The sequence below is a fragment of the Micropterus salmoides genome, unplaced genomic scaffold (genome assembly GCF_014851395.1).
Source record: "Micropterus salmoides isolate LMB-PRFRI ecotype aquatic unplaced genomic scaffold, ASM1485139v1 Ms_hic_scaffold_4, whole genome shotgun sequence".
Lineage (NCBI taxonomy): Eukaryota > Metazoa > Chordata > Actinopteri > Centrarchiformes > Centrarchidae > Micropterus > Micropterus salmoides.
The window spans coordinates 31,543,682-31,564,118 of NW_024043372.1; the positions used below are offsets into that span (position 1 = coordinate 31,543,682).

The 20,437-nt window shown below is 44.4% G+C and overlaps 2 protein-coding genes and 1 long non-coding RNA gene across 6 annotated transcripts in view; 2 read left to right on the forward strand and 1 right to left on the reverse strand.

Annotated features, from left to right (window-relative positions):
- Window positions 1-12,408, forward strand: part of LOC119885757 (nuclear receptor coactivator 3-like) — a 42,272-nt gene extending 29,864 nt beyond the window's left edge. For 2 of the 4 annotated variants that reach the window (XM_038695976.1, XM_038695975.1), the window contains 14 exons: window positions 2,799-2,946; window positions 3,048-3,637; window positions 3,766-4,736; window positions 4,831-4,954; window positions 5,130-5,369; window positions 5,595-5,807; window positions 5,952-6,069; window positions 6,227-6,398; window positions 8,625-8,969; window positions 9,130-9,480; window positions 9,587-9,827; window positions 9,920-10,112; window positions 10,290-10,512; window positions 10,653-12,408. In XM_038695976.1, coding sequence (XP_038551904.1) covers window positions 2,799-2,946; window positions 3,048-3,637; window positions 3,766-4,736; window positions 4,831-4,954; window positions 5,130-5,369; window positions 5,595-5,807; window positions 5,952-6,069; window positions 6,227-6,398; window positions 8,625-8,969; window positions 9,130-9,480; window positions 9,587-9,827; window positions 9,920-10,112; window positions 10,290-10,512; window positions 10,653-10,664 — 3,941 coding nt within the window. In that variant the 3' untranslated portion in view covers window positions 10,665-12,408. The remainder of the gene's footprint in view (window positions 1-2,798; window positions 2,947-3,047; window positions 3,638-3,765; window positions 4,737-4,830; window positions 4,955-5,129; window positions 5,370-5,594; window positions 5,808-5,951; window positions 6,070-6,226; window positions 6,399-8,624; window positions 8,970-9,129; window positions 9,481-9,586; window positions 9,828-9,919; window positions 10,113-10,289; window positions 10,513-10,652) is intronic. The other 2 variants (XM_038695977.1, XM_038695978.1) reach the window with 2 other exon arrangements.
- Window positions 12,409-14,667: 2,259 nt separating this feature from the next.
- id1 (inhibitor of DNA binding 1, HLH protein) lies at window positions 14,668-15,944 on the reverse strand. The gene is made up of 2 exons (XM_038697381.1): window positions 15,453-15,944; window positions 14,668-15,256 (listed from the first exon to the last, which is right to left on the reverse strand). Exons 1-2 carry the CDS (start codon window positions 15,813-15,815, stop codon window positions 15,221-15,223), a joined length of 399 nt encoding a protein of 132 aa, XP_038553309.1. The 5' UTR covers window positions 15,816-15,944; the 3' UTR covers window positions 14,668-15,220.
- Window positions 15,945-16,056: 112 nt separating this feature from the next.
- LOC119886564 lies at window positions 16,057-17,214 on the forward strand. The gene is made up of 2 exons (XR_005441511.1): window positions 16,057-16,248; window positions 16,812-17,214. It is a non-coding gene; the product is annotated as an uncharacterized LOC119886564 (long non-coding RNA).
- Window positions 17,215-20,437: the final 3,223 nt, after the last annotated feature.

Consider the following 20,437-nt stretch of genomic DNA (forward strand, 5'->3'; position numbering starts at 1 on the left):
CAAGAAATGTGCCAGATTGCAAGTCAACCACATAAAAACGTTTGGTATATGGAGCACAGCCGATGCTAGATACATACCAGGCTCAAACAATGAATGTGTAATCTCCAGTACAACAGGAGACATGGCTAATATGTAAGACACAATGAATAACTCTCTTGGCTTTATTGGGTTTAACAGAAGATGACCATGCAGGGGTACCTGCTCCTGTCCACAGTAAGAGTGAATGATAACTGGGCTGACCCACAGTATTCATTGTCCTGTTTGGGGGCCGGGCTGAACCAAAGCAGTTTCTGTGGTGGTGCTGTTCATCTAACACACAACATCCTCTGGTCAGGCATTCTTTGCCAAAACTATCACAGCTGTAATTGCTGTTAACTCAATCAGCTTCACATCAAAAGCTTTTAGACAGTCAACACTGGAGGGCTTTTAATTGCAGAGCAGTTGCAGCATGGTAGTTTTATTTGTTACCAGTGCTAGTGACTGATTCATTGAAATACAGTGAGGAAAATAAATATTTGAACACCCTGCTATTTTGCAAGTTCTCCCACCTAGAAATCATGGAGGGGTCTGAAATTGTCATCGTAGGTGCATGTCCACTGTGAGAGACATAATCTAAAAAAAAAAATCCAGAAATCACAATGTATGATTTTTTAACTATTTATTTGTATGATACAGCTGCAAATAAGTATTTGAACACCTGAGAAAATCAATGTTAATATTTGGTACAGTAGCCTTTGTTTGCAATTACAGAGGTCAAACGTTTCCTGTAGTTTTTCACCAGGTTTGCACACACTGCAGGAGGGATTTTGGCCCACTCCTCCACACAGATCTTCTCTAGATCAGTCAGGTTTCTGGGCTGTCACTGAGAAACACGGAGTTTGAGCTCCCTCCAAAGATTCTCTAATGGGTTTAGGTCTGGAGACTGGCTAGGCCACGCCAGAACCTTGATATGCTTCTTACAGAGCCACTCCTTGGTTATCCTGGCTGTGTGCTTCGGGTCATTGTCATGTTGGAAGACCCGGCCTCGACCCATCTTCAATGCTCTAACTGAGGGAAGGAGGTTGTTCCCCAAAATCTCGCAATACATGGCCCCGGTCATCCTCTCCTTAATACAGTGCAGTCGCCCTGTCCCATGTGCAGAAACACACCCCCAAAGCATGATGCTACCACCCCCATGCTTCACAGTAGGGATGGTGTTTTGGGATGGTACTCGTCATTCTTCTTCCTCCAAACACGATTAGTGGAATTATGACCAAAAAGTTCTATTTTGGTCTCATCTGACCACATGACTTTCTCCCATGACTCCTCTGGATCATCCAAATGGTCATTGGCAAACTTAAGACGGTAGGGGAACAGCAGGGGAACCTTCCGTGCCATGCATGATTTCAAACCATGACGTCTTAGTGTATTACCAACAGTAACCTTGGAAACGGTGGTCCCAGCCTCACCTTTCTTAGGATAACTGAGACCCCACGAGGTGAGATCTTGCATGGAGCCCCAGTCCGAGGGAGATTGACAGTCATGTTTAGCTTCTTCCATTTTCTAATGATTGCTCCAACAGTGGACCTTTTTTCACCAAGCTGCTTGGCAATTTCCCCGTAGCCCTTTCCAGCCTTGTGGAGGTGTACAATTTTGTCTCTAGTGTCTTTGGACAGCTCTTTCTTCTTGGCCATGTTAGTAGTTGGATTCTTACTGATTGTATGGGGTGGACAGGTATCTTTATGCAGCTAACGACCTCAAACAGGTGCATCTAATTTAGGATAATAAATGGAGTGGAGGTGGACATTTTGAAGGCAGACTAACAGGTCTTTGAGAGTCAGAATTCTAGCTGATAGACAGGTGTTCAAATACTTATTTGCAGCTGTATCATACAAATAAATAGTTAAAAAATCATACATTGTGATTTCTGGATTTTTTTTAGATTATGTCTCTCACAGTGGACATGCACCTACGATGACAATTTCAGACCCCTCCATGATTTCTAAGTGGGAGAACTTGCAAAATAGCAGGGTGTTCAAATACTTATTTTCCTCACTGTAAATGTGTGGATTAAGAATCAGCACATCAAAGACTTAACCTTCAGTTTTCAAAAAGGGGAATAATAAAAAAAATGTCTAGAATATGCATGGGCCAGTGTGAGATTTTCACGGTATGATAACCTTAAGCAAAAATATCACGTATCGCAGTATTGTGTTTACAGCTCTAAAATGTGTTATTTTTAAATGTCTGGGAAAAAAACATCAACTTTTTTTTCATTGAACACAATATATTCTATTTTTACGGAACAACATATACTACTACTGCTGCTAAGAATAATATGATATAACTCTATAAAATCACTTATTGTTATTTCATTACTGATGCACATATACACGTAAGGAGAGAAAGCATAAGTGTGTCTCTCTCTCTCACTCACACACACACACACACACACCTGTCTGCAGTACTGTCTTTCTCCGCGGGATACCTTGAATTCGGAATCTGGCCCATGCTTAGGCTAGGATGGAAAAGTAGACCGTGAGAGACCCATAACACGTTATTGCAGTTGTAACTTTCATCATGTCATCAAGTTGAGCAATACCTCTAACCATGCCCTTGTGTTGTGTGGGTAAGAAAATCTGTTTCGTAACTGCATCAGAGGCTCCAGGCTCTGGCCATTAACACTACATAACAGCGTGCATACATATGTAATTAAGTCCCTGCAGCAGCTCTTTCTGTTTATGTTGTTAGTATGTTCATGCTGTGTCGTGTTGCCAGACATTTTGGCAGGGATTTAATTATCAATTTTTCTGCTCCAGCTTTCCATAATGGCCATGCGGAGACCCCACTCTACCGCTTCTCGCTCTCTGATGGCACCCCAGTCACAGCCCAGACCAGGAGTGACCTCTGCAGGAATCCCAACACCAATGAACCACACTCTTTCCTCTCCACACACTTGCTACAAAGGTGCAAAAGCTTTACCTGTTTCAACTATCAAGATTTATATTTCCTAAATTGGCTGATTGTCTCACTGTGTTGTGTGTGTGCTTAACTGTGTTCCCCTGCAGGGAGCAGAATGGTTATCGTGGAAACCAGAGTGGAGGCATGAGGCCTCAAAACATGGGTGGGAACAATCCCAACCAGCAGATGAACATGGGCCCGGGAGGTGGCATGGGCATGAACAGGGGCTACGGCATGGCTGAACAGGGCAGCATGTCACAAAGAGGAGTGCCTCCATACACTGGGGGCAACCGCATGAATCCCATGAACCAGATGAATCCAATTAATCAGATGAATCCCGTGCATCAGATGAATCAAATGAATCCCGTGCATCAAATGAATTCCGTGCATCAGATGAATCAAATGACTCCCATGCATCAGATGAACAACATGAGTCAAATGAATCCCATGCATCCAATGAACTCTCCCATGAACTCAATGAACCAAATGGGGCCCATGAATCAGATGGGCCACCATACCATGCAGCAGCACCAACATCAGCAGATGGGTCAGTTCCATGGGGGTGGAGGGTACGGGATGGGAATGACCAGTCCCCCCCAGGCCAGTCCAGGGATTAATGGCCCCCCCCACAACGTCATGGGTTCACCCAGAGTCCGAGGAAGCCCCAAGATGGGTACCAGCCCCTTCTCTCCCGGAGGTATGAGTTAAACTTTTTTTAGAACTCTCTACAACTATAAGTAACTTTTAAAACAGGTTAATCTGACACATGTGTTCTTAACTTTATAGATTGATGACCTTTGTGTCACCTGGTTGTGTCATTTGCAGGTATGAACTCTCCCATGAGCTCCAGTCACCCTGGTAACTCTGGAGGTGGAGGAGGAGGCACGACCTTCTCCAGCAGCTCCTTGAATGCCCTCCAAGCCATTAGTGAGGGAGTAGGCAATCCGATGCCCTCCCCCCTCACCTCTCCTCCCCCTCACAAGCCTGACAGCTCCCCTAGCATCAACTCTACCAACCAGGCAGCAGGGGGATCCTGTAAACCAGGCCTTCCAGCCTACTCTGACTCCAAGAGCCCAGGCAGCTCACTCGTGGCTGGAGGAGAGCAGCAGTCTCAGCAGCACCCACACACCCCCACCAGTGAGGGCCTCCCTGACAAGCCAGACAGTCAGGCCAGCAGAGAGGCAGGGGGAGAATCCAGCCGACGTGTTCCTGACAGCAAGTCCCACAAGAAGCTTCTGCAGCTCCTCACCTCTCCTACAGATGAGCTGGTGCCACCTAATCACACACCAAGCTCTGGCTCCCCACATGAGGCTAAAGACGGAACAGCCGGCGTCACCAGCCCCTCGTCCTCAACTGGTGTGTCCTCCTCTACGGGCGGGAATCACGGTGCTGTGTCCTCCTCTGGTGGCACAGGACATTTAACAAGTCAGTCACTGCAGGAGAAGCACAAGATCCTCCACAAGCTCCTGCAGAATGGGAACACTCCTGACGAGGTGGCTCGCATCACTGCCGAGGCCACTGGGAAGAGCGGCATGGATCCAGGGGCACCGGAGCCTGGGCCTGCGGCCCCTGGAGGGGTTAGGGGATCAGAATCTAAGCAGGAGCAGCACAGCCCTAAGAAGGAGAAGCCCCATGCCCTCCTTCATTACCTCCTCAATAAGGACGACTCTAAAGAAGGTGGTGATATCAAGCCAAAGCTGGAGGAGCTGGAGGGAAGAGGAGCTCAGGGTGCAGGGGTCACCAGCTCTGACCCTCACTGTGTAGATGGAAAGGTCAAGTTGGAGCCATCTGATGAGGTAAGACTTTTTCCCAAATAACAGTTTGTTAGATGTAGATTGAAATAGCCAGTAGAACATTGTTTTTAATCATTCTTGTCTCTCAATGGTTCAGACGGAGACCCTGGAGACCATTCTCGGTGTCCCAAGGAACAACTCTGGTTTCTACCCTGAACCAGACTCCAGAGCAGGGAAAGAAGTGGGAAACAAACAGGGAAATATGCCTGACAGTTTACATGGTAAGTCAGTCTAATTTGGAAGGGTCATGTGATCAAATCTAACACTGAACACTGGATGCTTTATAAAGTCTGGCATGAGTTATCACACTGGATGCTCCCTCGTCAGTGGCAGTCTTGATCTTAGAATCTAAATGTGTGAAGATGTAACGTAACTTTGGTCTTGTGTGTGTTTCAGATGGAGAGAGAGGCCCGATGCCTCCAGGTCAGCGTGGTGCCTATCAAAGAGCCTTGTCTGTGGATGCCAAGCACATGGGTGGAGAGGGAGCTGTAGGAGGCGGGCTGGCTGGGAGAAGGAACGTCCCCTGTCCCACATTGATCAAACAGGAGAACGTAGATGCTCCGATCCGACCAGGGGCCGTTCCCAATGGCTTTCCAGGAGGCATGGGTGTGTGTCCACCAAGGGGCAATCCAACAAGTAACCTAAACACTTATTCCTTAGCATGCACTAGACAGCCTGGCTTCCTATGAAGACCTAGGTTCCACAGAGTAGATAGCACAGGGGTTTGTTTTGTCAATGCTGCCTTCTTTTTGATTTTTTAGCTAAATCCATTTTCTTTGAAAGTATGTAAGCTTAGGGTCCAGTATTCAAGCTAAGCGTACTGATGAAACACCCAATGTGCATGGTCTTTGTGTTGTTCAGGAGGTATGGGCAGAGGAATGGGAATGCCCCAGCGCCCTCAGATTTCAGGACAAGGGGACTGGGGAATGCCAAGGTCTAGTGGCAGCCCTGTGGCCGGACCAGGACACGTTGGCATGGGTCGATCTGGTCCAATGGGAGGACCCATGATCAATCGCTCCAACAGTGTACCCGGACACACCAGGTCTATGCTGCAGCAGCAACTCATGGATATGGGTATGTCACATGTCTCTGTTGTCGTGTGTGAAGCTGGAACTAGTGAATGTTTTGTCTAAGCTGGGTTACTTAACTGGTGGATAATTTAATTGTTTCTCTCAGCACTCTGTGTTGATCATACATTACCCATTATCACCTCTGCAGGTACCAATGAAGCCAATTTGGGTATGAGCCGGTTTGGTGGACATGGGCCCCCACCGCAGTCCCCCTCCTGGACCGAGTCTGCCATGGGAATGGACAGACCAAAGAGTAACACAAAGAGGTAAACCTTTTGCACTGGTCCCAACCCTATGCCTCTGACGTTTTTCCAACTTAGTAGGCCTCGAGGTGAATTTAGAAGCTGTCATTAATAGTTTCTGTGATTGCCGTCTCCTTTTCATAAAGTGACTTAACATTACCCATATCATTTCTCGTGTTAGGGACCAGTTTGGGCACCCCCTGGATGAGCTGCTGGGGCCCCTGGCCAACAGCGAGGGTCCAAGTGAAGAACGGGCACTTCTGGACCAGCTGGACTCTCTGCTCAATACAGCTGATGTCATTGCTTTGCAGGAGATAGACCGAGCCCTTGGCATCCCTGAAATTGTAGGCCAGGTACAGGACACACTACAGTACACTTTATGTATTGCATACCCTCATTTTGTTAACAGAAAATACATTACAGGTGTTGGCACCAATGGGGCATGGGCCCCAAATTAATTTCACTTCTTCTAAACTTAAGACCCCTTTTACACCTTGCAATAAAATGCGTCTCATAAGCAGATTATATCTACATATGATTATAACCTGATTACATTTAGACCTGGTATTAATATGCAACACCAGTGTCCACATTGAGATCCGATCGCTCTTTCCAGCTCAGACAACCTAATGTCACATCCTCTTCTTGTTTGCACAGGTCCAAAAAATGATCTGTAGCTATAGCCTGTACAATAATTTCTAAACCCTCTCTGTGTTTCGTTTTCCTCTCTCTTCAGAATGCAGGTGTAAAAGCTCAAGCGTAAAGTGAAAATGAAACTGAAGTTCAGAGTTCAGAGTAGCGACTGTGCGATTCGTTTCTGTAACGTTAGGTGCAGGGATCTACCGTGTGCCTATTTCACTCTTAAACGCTCCAAAAACTAGATCCGTGCGAACCGGAAAATGATTTACGAGTACAACCGACAGTAATCTCCCACCCCGCCGGACACTCAATGCTAATTGTCCAAAACATAGTCAGAGTGGCGATCAGGAGTAACGGGATTAACCCGGTGGGCCGGTCACTCTGTTGCCACTTTAACACCCCCGTTCCTGAAAAACTAGAGCGAGATGCGCCACCAGCAGCTGAATCGGTAAGACAGCAGGGAAAATTCAAGGAGTGTGCGGGTTTGGCTAACGTTAGCTGGCAATTTAGCTAAATTTGTGCCTTTTATTGAAACGCATTCAACTTTTCGTCAGTTTTTCTGTACAGATCAGATCACAGCCTGGAAGGAGAGGGATTTTAAACTTTGATGTGTTGCAACAAACTTTATAAATGTTGAACTCAATGTTCTGCATAAATGGGTATGATTATTAACGAGTTAGTAGCCTGCCCAAAATCAAGGTTGGAGACTATCATGTAGCCTAGAGCATTTTTCTTGCACAAAGTTAATGAATAAAAAACAACCCCAAACTTTTGTTGTTTTCATCAAGTGGTCAATGAAAGGTATCACACATATCATTGCAGGCAAGCTCACATTATCTAGTTTAAACCAACTAAAACACAAAATGACACTGTGTTTCACATGATTTGCTGAGATGTTGCGTACATAAACGTCATAGCCTATGTAAGACAGTGGCTTTTCGCAGGAAATCTGACCGGTCCTTCACATAGAACACAGTTGGCCCATTCAGGCTGTTATTGGCAACTGAGAAAGTTGGTGAATGCCTCAATTTCTAGGTGGCGTTACAACCTGATGACATATAGGCAATTAATATGTTATACATATATTTAAATGCCTTTTAAAAACTCCAAAATGTCCCTTTTAAAGGTTTGTGGCTGATTTAATCGGTTACAGCTCAAAGTGGCGCTGCAGTCTTAAAATATGTTGAAAAAGTCTTGAAAAGGTCTTAAAAAGGTATTGAATTTTACTTCAGGATTCCTGTATATACCCGGCATTCAGTTCACCAAAAATCTGAGCACGTTCAAAGATCGGCTCCATTTAAGCGTAACACTGTACGGGCACACTGCCTGTCTGCGTCATCAGAGTTTTGATTTTATTTGTGAAGACTGCAACTGGTAGGTGTTTACACCCACATAGTTGTTGTATGTGGAATGACAACGTAATTACATTAACTCTTGTGTTCAGTGCGGTCACACTGTATCCCTGACCACCTCCGGAGGTGGTCAGCTGATCAGATCACAATCCGTCCTCAATGTATTGATGGATTTACACTTAATACGGTTATGTGGTCAAGCACTGTCCGATTGCAGTCCGATGCCAGGTGTAAATGAGTTTAATTTCAAGTTCTAAAGCGATTATTGAATGAAGTGTATATTTTAATATAAAGTCTGAATACATGTTAACAAGTTCAAAGCAAAATTTAAATACTAAAAAAGCATAGCTGTGCATTAGATATTATAGATATTTTTATAAGTGGACCACTTGTCTCTCACTCAATTTAAGTGAATGTTGAGTCAAAGAGGTTTAGGAAAAGCAAAATGTGTTCAGAGGCTCACAGAGTGGTCCAAGATCACTGTATGAATGTATTATTCTCCTCTCTGCTATTAGACAATTAAATCTTAGAGCTTTGTGCTGATATTGCAGTTAAGTTTACATGACATGTAACTCCTCTGTACCCCAGACCAAGGGTCCTGAAGGCAACCAGCAGGGCCAGGATCAAGGCCAGGGTCAGTGCCCGCCATCAGAGCCTTTCTCAGTACCAGACTCCATAGACCAAAAACCCATGTATAACCAAGGCTACCCAGGGCCCCCCTCCATGGGCATGCAGCCCGGTTATAGTGGCAACACAATGCAAGGCCAGTCCCCTGGAGGCTTCAACCCCATGATGAATCAAATGGGCCAGACAGGTGGATTCCCTGGAATGGCAGGCATGGGCAACCCCCGAGCAAACATGATGCGACCTCGCATGATGACTGCAACCAAACCTCTCCGACTGCAGCTACAGCAGAGACTGCAAGGACAGCAGGTGATCACACAGACATGCACACACAAATAATGTTTAACTAAAGGTGACTTTGCATATTGTCATGTTAAAAATGCAGCAGGTCAGCTTGTGTCTTAGGAGAATTTGGGCCTTCTTGCTATGTTATTAGTGACAGCTGTCTTAATCTTGTCTCATCTTGCAGTTTATGAACCAGACCCGGCAAGGCATAAAGATGGAGCATACCCCTGGAGGAAACCCTGGCATGCATCCAGGCATGCAGCCTGGCATGCAGCCTGGCATGCAGCCCGGCATGCAGCCCGGCATGCAACCAGGAATGCAGCCCGGCATGCAGCCCGGCATGCAACCAGGAATGCAACCAGGAATGCAGCCTGGCATGCAACCTGGCATGCAGCCTGGCATGCAACCAGGAATGCAACCAGGAATGCAACCAGGAATGCAGCCCGGCATGCAGCCCGGCATGCAGCCTGGCATGCAACCTGGCATGCAGCCCGGCATGCAGCCTGGCATGCAGCCCGGAGGCATGGGTGGTCAGGTATGTAATCAGCCTTTCTTACGTCTCATGTGGTGTGCATTTGCTTGACACTTTTCAATAAACCCATTTGTAGAATTAAAGTCAAAGTATTGATTTTTGTCTGCAGCCTGGTTTCCTGAACGCGCAGATGATGGCTCAGCGCAGCAGGGAGATGATGACCATGCAGATCAGGAGGCAGCGGATGATGATGCTGATGCAGCAGCAGCAACAGCAGCAGGGGCAAGGGGCAGCTCGAGGTTTCAGCCCTCCTCCAAATGTCACTGCACCAGGAGGTATGGACAGCCCCATGGGAGCCACCCCCATTAACCAGCCTGGACAGCAGGGTTTCAACTATGGAGGTAACTATGGTGAGTTAAAATGAGACGAAGATCCAGGAGGAGCTGGTATGGAGCTCAAAGTTTCACTCAAAACGGTTCTCTTGATGTTGTTGTATTTGCAGGGATGAACCAGCAGGGGGACCCGTCATTCATGGCTCCAGGTAGCAGCCCACCAGGAAACATGATACAAGGACGAATAGGAGGTCCTTCTCAGAACACCATGATGCCAGGGATGCAGGGCAATCCGCAGGGAGGGCCCATTTACCCATCTGGAGACATGAAAGGCTGGCCACAGGGGGGCATGCCACGCAACAAGTATGTAGTAGCATCAGACTTGCTTGAGCAAAAATATTTAGAGTCATTAGTAATTAAAGTGAAGGTTTATAGTTTAATTATCACCCTTATAGCACCCTAACCAAATGTCGTTATACTTGTGTGATATGAAGTTACAGAGGTAAATAACAAACTTCTTTTATTGTTCTGGTTTTTCAGCTCATATCCCCAGCAACAGTTCCCCCAGCAGGGTAACCAGGGCCAGTTTGGACCCATGATGATGAACAACTCTATGGGTGGACCCGGGCCAGTGAGCGGGTCTGGTGCAGGGCAGATGGGCCAAATACCAGGACAGAGGCAGAACCAGATGCAGGGCCAGATGCAGAGCCAAATGGGCATGAAACCCATGGGAATGGGTAGAATGCCAATGGGACCTGATCAGGTAGCTAGCACTTTGACACAATGGCCTTACTTGAGGCTCATCTGATGTTTTTAAACACAGTTGAAAGCATAGACGCATGTTGTTTTTTTTTTAAAACCCTTGGAGGGTTTGCACATCTTACTGTTTTTCTGTCTCTGCAGAAGTATTGCTGAAGACATGCGACTGAAAGCAGAATCTGGAGCCTTTCAGAGTGGTCTTAGCCCTGAAAAGAGCTGGACCTACACAAACACACACATAGGAGTTCTCCAGCATAAAATGTGACACAGGAGACTCAGCACAACACACTGCTCATCCTGGAGGAAGTGGGGCTACTTGGACAAACGTGTGCTAGGCTTCATCCCAAACTGAAGCATTTCATACTGTAACCCTAGTAAGGTGATGCACAAACACAAAATATCAGTGTGTTTTCACGTGAACAACCTGGAGCTGTCGCACAGTATTCAGTGTCACGGCCAGGCTGCAGAACGGGACTACGGTACAACTGGCAGTGGCTGCACTTTACCTGGAGGCTTCTGTGTGGAGTAAAGATTGATGCAATATTTCGTCATCCTTTCAGCCTTACTAGAGATTCAATGCCTTCACAACAATGGGTTTCTTTTTTTCTTTCTTATCCTTTGGATGCGCCTCATTCTTAAAGTCATTGGAAGCTATGAGCACACAGTTTACTATGTTATGCAGATCGGAGCAATAACTCTTGCCTCTATGCTTTAGACTGTAACTGAGCATCATATAACCCCTGTTATAAGCAAACACATGGTACTGCAGTATTAGATGTTTCAAATGTCCTCTGTGAATATGAACTGTAAATATTCTCCAAAATATATCAGACATGCTTTTTAAAGACCCATTATTGCACAAAGTATGAGACCTGGTTGTATTTTTGTGTCCCATAGGTCAATACTGATTTGGTTGATGTGCTTTTCTCATGCCTTTGCAAATACTGCAGGCGTGTTTTGGTTTTCCTTCCCTTCTTGTTTGTCCTTTTCTGAATGCTGTATTATTTTAATTTTCCAAAAAGTCATGTATTTCATGTTTTAGCGAGGCACTTTTACTTCTGATGATTATCTGATGAGTTGGAGGTGTGAGCTTTCACACTGTCAGAGGTTTTATTAGAAGGTTGAATTCTATCAGGACAGTCAATTACATAAAATGATTTTGTTGAGTTCTGTGTGAGGTGATCTGTGTGGGTTTTGTCTGCAGTACAGTGAAGACAGGAACACACGCTCCTCAGTCTACCAACAAGCCCCTGGCAATGTTTTCCCTCTCCCACCAGCTCTGTCTGTCAAGTGTATTTTTATTCACACTGTCTTCTTTTGACTGTTATTCTCAACTTGCTGAATCTACCTTTTCAACATGCGCAATCCAAAGATATTTTTCCACATCTCTGTATAGTTCTGAGTTCTGGTGTACATATTTTATGATATGTGTTAAATGGTAAATGGGTACACATGGATCTGTAAAAGCATATGATGGTTATGTACTGTAAGCATAAAGGGCATGGGGTTAAGTGGTTCAACAGTGGGAAGCTACCAGTGCAGTGTGAAGAGGACTGGAAACTCTCAACCCCACAGCAGAAAGTTTTTACATCTGGAAAAAATAAATGAAGCATGTTTTGCTGTGAAAGAGAAATCCCAATGGAATGACATCCACTCTAAGACATATCAATATCTCTTCTATTTTTCAGGAAACAGCTTCATTTTATGTACAGATTTTGTTACTTCAGGAAAAAGGAACTTTGTAGAGTTTGAAGGAAGTGCAGAAAGAGGCAAGATATCGTTGGGTTTGTTTTTCTTTGTTTAGAGCTAAAATAAGCTGTCATTTTACAGGATGTATATTACAGATTTTTTTTCTGTTGATGTTGATATTGATGTAAATACAAATTTCTATTTAAACACTCATGACTCTGGTTCTCTGATTATCTTCTGGTTATGAGTAGTGATGCATCCATGCAGTTTACGCAGTCTGACTCCAGTAAACCCAAGTATCAGCCAGTATATTGCATTGATAAAAATGTCAGCTTAATGGAAGAAACTCATTAATCCATTCTCATTTTAGATGTAATAATCTGTTATAGCAATGAAGAAAACTGGATATTTTCAGCTATTCTAAAGCCCATACAGCATGATGCACTATACTCCAAACAAGTACAGACAGCGGTGGAATAAGCATTCAGATCATTTAAGGAAAATGATATAGTGTTAGAAATACACACATTTGTTTGTAAGTAATAGTAAAAAAGTTGTATTAAACTTACAAATATATTGACTGATTTAGTAATCTATAAACAAAAATTATAGATTGTATTATCAGTTTATTATTGCTGATTTGTGTAAGCAGCTTTTTAATTTAGATGGCAGAGTTAGGACTAACTATTGTGTGTGTACTGCAGGGTAGTTTAATTGATTAGTGCCACATAGTGGAGTACAAAATTTCCATGTAAAATGGGGAGTTGAGTAGAAGTACAACGTAGCATTATATGAGAATACCCACAAATTGTACTAAAGGACAGTGTGTGTGTGTAACACTTTTTTAATTTAATGCTGAAAAAAGCAGGAAAATACATATTTGACAGATGTTTGGCATGACGCTGTTACCTGAAGGGGGCGCTGTTGTCTTCTAAAGTAACAATTTCCACAAGCGGAGCATATATATGCTTTTTACCATGCAAAAGGCTGCAATTCATTTCATGCTCGCAAGAGGGCGCTAACTACTAGAGAGTTGAATGAAGGGACATGATTCATGTTTATAGATTGAGGGATTAAAATAATGATAATAATTAAGAATGAAGCAAATAAAAAAAACATTCTACACACAGCCTAATTGGATTTAATGGTAATAAAATATGGAGTGCAGACTTATTATGGAGACCACAATAGCCTGCTCTTCATTTTCTCAACAGCTCTTCCAGATTATATAAGGAGGATTTGTACATGCCATAAAGATAATTAAAAGTGATTAGATATTCAGCTATACGATATGATTTTTCAGCATGAAGGAAAACATTACAAGAGTTATAAATGTTAAACAATTTAGTTCTGCTCATAGGCACACTTCTCTAACAGCTCAAGCAGCAAAAAAAAGCGAGAGAGAGGAAAAAGAAAAAAGAAGTTTCTATATTAATAGCAAACTTAAAACATACGACTGTACTGTGGGAATCTCTACCCGAGAGCAACTCTCTCTCTCTGAGTGTTGGCGTGGTTCCCGGCCCATCTGCGGCCTGGCCCGTGGATTACTGTTTGTTAATGTTTCAATCAGCTGTGTGTTGAGGAATGTGGAGCTATTTAACCTGAACTTCCCCAGGTGTGCCGAGGCGCCGCTCAGTCTGGGCCCCGCCGCCCTCCCCTGCCCTTGGCACAAAGCTATCACACAAACACAATCACACACTGGCCACGCCGGGGCTGCAGCTGTGTGCATCGCACCGCAGGGAAATGGGAAAAACATTGCACCAGGGAGACAGAATAAATCTTATAACGAATCGCCTCGCCAAAGCCAGTTTAACCCCTGCAGTGCCCGAGGAGACGAAAACTGCTGATTTACACGATAACATATTGAAACACCACATTTAAATGGATGTTTTATGGAGTGAAACAACCCTTTTTCTTCTTCTTTTGTTCTCTCTCTCCAAATAAACCGTCTTACATCACTTTATTTTTGTCAGTAATTTGTTAAATACAGGTAGAATCTTAAATCCTCTTGGGGGTGGATCATTTGTCATAACTGATGATTTTATTTAATTTTAACTCGATTCAAAGCCTTCAGAGCCTCGATTTGTCAAGATCTTTCGACATGAGACTTCCTCTTGTAATGTGATGCCGTAATGACCCATTGAGAGGCAAATTACCAATTTAACTGGCTATGAGCCATTATGTTGACCACCAGCTTTGGTCTTATGTTACCTGAATGACTTGACAACTTCTTGTAGGTGTAACACTACTTAGTGAGACTCCTCCAGTAGGAGATAAGCTATTCAGATCACAATGAGAATAAGGCTCTAACAGCCCTAAATAAGTGTCAAGTTTCACAACTATAGTTAAAATATTTCTAATGAAACACTTAAAACCCCATGTATATTATATGATATTCAGTAACTTATGTCATTTTGTCTCTCTCTCTCTCTCTCACACACACACACACACACACAATGACCCAGAAGAATTCTTGTTCAAAAATAATGGTCTTGTTTTAATAAAAACACCAATAAGGTACATTGTAAGAAAACAATATCTTCACATAATTTGGCATTGTAATATACAATACAGTTTGTCACTCAGGAATCTGAGAAATGTATTTTTTTCTTTTACAAAATGTTGGATTCTCTATATGATTTACACAAGATACAAAGAGCGTAACAGAAACATTAGCTTTCTTTAGAAACTCTACAAGCAACAAGCGATGCTAGTTGCACTGAACTTGTCTTGGTCCCCCGGCTAACCCAGTCTATATCTGGACACCACCGGTCTTCTTCTTCTTCTTCTTCTTCTTCTTCTTCTCTCAGGGCCCTCTGATGAATCGAGAGCCTTGAGTGACCGAGATCCTCGCTGCCGGAGGATGTCCACACAACGTTATTTTTCTAGTATTGGGAGTTTGAAACGTCCCTACTCAGTTCAAGGTTGTTGTTTTTATTGACGTGCTCGAGAAATCACATCAGGTAGCCTTGCTCGTTCTACGCGGTGCTCTGTGGGGTGATGGTGCGATGCTCCACGAGCTCTTAGCGACACATAATCCTGTCATCTGAGCATCCATTCTGCGGGGAAAGAGAAGAGAAGGTTGATTAGTAAACCTGCTTTGCGTGGTTATAAAGCAAAAGTAGCTTTTACGCACAGACATGGCACTTTACGCACGCATTCTAACATTTGTTACGGTGGTGCATTCATCTCTATAGGACACTGTGCTATTCTCAGCTGTATTCTGCAGTAGCCTGTATGTGAATAGATATTTACCTCCACTGCGATGCTGGCGAGCTCGGCGTTCAGGGTGGTCAGCGGCGTGCGGGGAACACTGCTGGCGGAGAGCTGGCGGCTCTTCTCCGGCTCGTCCAGCTCGACCTGTAGGTCCCATATGTAGTCGATGACGTGCTGCAGGATCTCCACTTTGCTGGCCTTCTTGTTGGTGGGCAGGGTGGGCACAAGCTCCTTCAGCTTGCTGTAGCAGCTGTTCATGTCATGGAGAAAGGCTGACATTTGCTCGTCCAGCAGCGGGATCTTGCACTTAGAGATAGTCAGGCTCTGGTCGGACAGGCATCGCACCATGTCCTCGCCGCCGACCTTGCTCTTCAGGGCGCAGGTAGATCCGACAACTTTCATCTTGATTCGTGTAGGAGGTGTAGTTTCCAAAGTTGACGAGCGAAAAAAGGTTAGTTGAGCAATGAGGCTTCTCCGCCTTAAAAAAAATATGCTGGCAAGGCAATGTTGACAGTTTGCAACATCCACATGGGCAAACCTCCTCGGATTTATAGCGGAGCAGGAGCCGGGGGCGTGACAAAGTGGTGCTGTTTGAAGACAGTAATCCAATGAGACGTCTGAGTTTGTATTAACGGGTCGGTCCACAACGGCGCTCTCAGCCAATGGCTGCGCTCGCCTGGTTATCGGGATTTACAATCTGTTTGAGGGATGGCGTTACAAATGGAAACAAATGTGTGTCTTTTATGGGTAATATGTGGGAATCCAGCTGTCCATGGCTTGGGGACTCTGCAGGTGTGGATTGCCTGGGGACAGTCAAGGGGTGTTGAATGCCTGGGTATGTGAGAATGTGTGTGGGATGGGACAGGATGAATGGGATGAATGGCTAATGATAATTAGGCTACCACAGTGCCCTAGATTTGCCTCTCGCAATTGTTGATGGCACTGCAGATGTGGATGACAATAGCACAGCAAAGATAGACAATTGATGAGTGGCCAAACAATCTTGGGAAAAGATTCACTTTTTGGCGACTCTAATTAGCTCAGGGTGATGAAGTTTGTTTCCAGTAGTTTTTTCTTGTAAATTTGTGGAATGCGGTCACAAAAGAGATTAGCGGTTTGTTCAATTATAATTATTTTAATAACATTTCCATTTCAGGGCAGATTGTTGAAAACATGCTGCTGCAGTCATTCCCACACCCTGGACAAAATCTCTGCTTTTTAACCTCAAAGCTTCCTTTATGTTCACAAACTGCACTTTTCTTTTCCCTGCTGCTGTGTGCTGAAGGGAGCCCAGTGTGAGCAGCGGCTTCACGGATTCCTTCACATGTTTCTGCAGTGTGTGCTCAGCCTTGTGTGCACACTCAGATCGCATCGCTCTGTTCTGAATCTTCCCCCCAGATTGTCCAAACAAGCCCGAGCAGACTGGCAGGCGCCAGCGCGGTGACGTCACCCATTCATCCGAGCCTTGACGCCTGTCAGCCTGGCGCCGCTCGGGCGGTCTCCATGGAGACGTCAAACAAGAGAGCTCGAACTCCGCACTCCGCCATTCACCTGCGTGGCGCGCGGGACCCTGAGAACAAACTGGCTCCGGAGCCTTTGTCGTTCATTTATCACCTTAAAGCAGCGGGATGAGATTACCGCCCAGCGCACCTGCAGAGCCGCCTCTGTCAGAGGAGGAGGAGGGCTCGGCATTATGTTGTTACCGCATTTTAACACAAACTAACCGCTGCATTCCCCCACACAGCCCTCTCTGACTACTGTATGGTCCCCTGGTTACTATAAAACTTGATTAAAAACTCGATTTCAGGCGTTTTGTTTTATTTTCAGTTTACCATTTAGTCAGTGATGGCAGTTTATTATTCCCAAAAGTGCAGGCTGCATCATGTGTCAACAGCACTAATTTAGGTTAGCCTATATAAAGGTAAACTACATTTTTTAAGGAATAACAACAAGAAAACAGTAGCCTACCAATGCATCTCCGTAAAACTGGTTTTACTTCATCTTTATGATCACTAGGCTACTACATTTAAATTATTTTGTTTTTGTTTTTACTATTTTCCACTATTATATCCAGCAACCACTATAGTAACATCCAATGCGTTATAGCATACCAATAGTGGAAGAACTATTCAGATGCTATACTCCATTACAAGTAGCCGGAATTTCCTGCATTCAAAAGCTTACTTAAGAAGAAGTAAAATGTATTTAATATATCAAAAGATAAAGTAAGCAAGAGAATAACCCATGTCATATTATTGTATAGTATTGCATTATTACTGAACTAGTACTTGTAATAGATTCAGATTCAGATTCACTTTATTAGCCATTTGCAGTATAAAACCACATTGGAAAAGAATATGCAAGAAGCTGAAAGTGCAATGTCACCACATAAAAAACATAAAAGACATAACATAAAACAGACAAGCAATTGCCACAGAAAACTCAGTAATAAAACACTATTCAATAAAATCCATCCATAAGATATAAAGTGCCTAATTTAAAGTGATCACAGCTTGGGGGGAAAAACTGTCGAAATGGCGATCGGTAGAACATTTGACAGAGCGATACCTTCTCCCTGAGGGAAGCATCTCAAAGAAGGCCCCTGCAGGATGGCCTAAAGCATCATTAGCAGTTTTAAAGCTCGATTCAAAAGTCTAGCTTTATATGTAACCTCCAGGAGCGGCAAAGTACAGCCAATGATCCTGCTGGCTGAGCGAACCACTTTGTTCAAAGACTTCTTCTCTTTCAAGGTGAGATTACCAAACCATACAGTAATACAGCTAGTTAGGACACTCTCAATTACACAATAATAAAAGTTCAAAAGAATCTTAGTGTTTTGAGTAAACTCTCGAAGCCTACGTAAAAAGAAGAGCCGCTGTCTCGCTTTCTTAGCAATTTAGTCGTATTAGAGCTCCAGTTCAAATCATGCAAAAGAGTCACACCCAAAAATTCACATTTCTCATCTGTGCATCGGAGTCGTGGATAGTAAGAGGCACATGATTCATACAATGTATTTTAATATTGTAGCTAGCCAATGTAAAATTAACTGGTCCTATCTTGTATACTGAGGAGTAGTTCGGTCTATTACAATGCATTTTGTAAGCAGATAATGTATTCTCGATGGAAAATCTGAATATGTAAGCTAACAAGTGCACTTTAGCTGTGCAATGCCCAGTTTTTCCATCATGTTTTAAATACATTTGCACCGTCTTGAAGGAATTAAAACCAGCTTGTTCTGTTCAGATTTTATTATAAATGCTATTTAAAGAACCACTGCTTATATCTGCACAGATGTTATACCAGACCAAAGATAACGTCAGTATCGCTTTGCTGTCTTGTAACAAAGTTAACTACCACCAGGACTGTTTCTTCTAGCTGTTGCAGTAGCCTGTAAAAACTTTTTTAAAACTTTCTTTTTTTCCTTTTCTTTTTTTTGCCCTCTGTCCTAGGTCGCAGCTGACAGGGCGGAGGGAGGGCCGGGTGGGCAGAACAATGGGAGTGCGGTGCAGGGATTGTGGGAGAGAATCTAGGCTGGAGCCACAGTGTCTGGAGCGCCCCTCCACTCCCCTCATCCAGCTTTTGTTCAGCTGCAAAAGCTATCAGCACTTCCTACTGACACCAACAATAACTCCACACAGCTGGGCCCTTTTTAGCCTGTTTACAGCACATCAAGGCGAGAGGAGAGAGAGGAGACAGAGGGAAAGAAAAGTGAAACATATTAGCTCCTGATTTTAACTGACAGAATGGCAGTGCCCTCTCCCAGCTTCCCTTCCCTCCTCCATCGCTGACACAGAATTCATTTCCCAGTGGACTCTTTACATGTGAGCCGATTATCACTTTGTATTTTAGTTCTACGACAGGCTACTGTTTGTGTCAGTGCTGTTGCAACATCCTACATCCATCAAACAGCAGAAAGGCAACTCTTGCTCCCCCCCCCCCCCCCCCCCCCCCAGGACATTGTGTATCTTGGCTATATTGGTGCCGTCACACAAACCGTTTCCAAGTACCGTTTTTCAGGATAAATTGTTCCATTTGGTGCAGGGGAAACATATTAGCTAATACGCCCTCTTTATCGCTACAACAAAAGCACACTACAGGAAGCCACAAGGGGAAAGGTTGGTGCGGGAATTCATTTAGAGGAAATAGGACATTCCAGCAATGCTTTTGCACTGGTGCTGCTGTTATTATTGCTACAGGGACAATAAGTAGTGTGTGTACTACTTCCTGAAACATGAAAGTGACCAAACCACAATTATGGCAGAGGAGAAGAAATGGTTTCTTGGACAGAGGATTTGACTTCAGCATGATTATTGAGATACGCTGTTGAAAAGAAATGTGCAGGAATTTGATTATGAAAGGAGAGCCCCACATGCAAGTTTTCAACATTTATTAGCTAGTCTCACACACACACACACACACACACACACAGGCCATCTCCTCGCAGCTGTGGGATTAGTTTCCAGTTCCCAGTCTCGCTCTTCCTGTTTGCTTGATAATGATCACACCTGTGTGCAGGTGTGTGGAGAGGCTCATATGGGACTGGGAGGGGTGAGTGTGGTGTCAGATTTTTCAACTTTTACCACACCACGTCAAATCAGTTGAGTGATGATTGACAGGTGGCACTCAGGGTTCATCGGTGACAGGTACAAGTGGAGGACGTTTGTGATGAATGTGAGAGATCTGTGGGTGTGTGTTGTGTATGTTTCTGCCTGGATTCCTGGTGTGTCCCGGCGTGGCCTGGCACCTCCCTGGGCAGCCCAGCCTCTGTAATGACTGAGGACCCGTGGTTGGGAGTCACTTCCTGTGGGAGTCCTGGTTCAGAGATGTGTCATCAGCAGTGCAGACCGGCTGGAGCCTCGCCGCCTGTTGGGTGTTTTTCCTGTGTGCATGCAGCAGACTGGGTGGGTGGATGGATGCCCTCCCCTGAGAGCCAGGGGCGGGTTACAGGAGCACTATCTCCATCTGATAGTTGGTGTGCGGAGAAGCCTCGCAGAGATCCTTGAAGCCCCACAGATGTCTTCTGC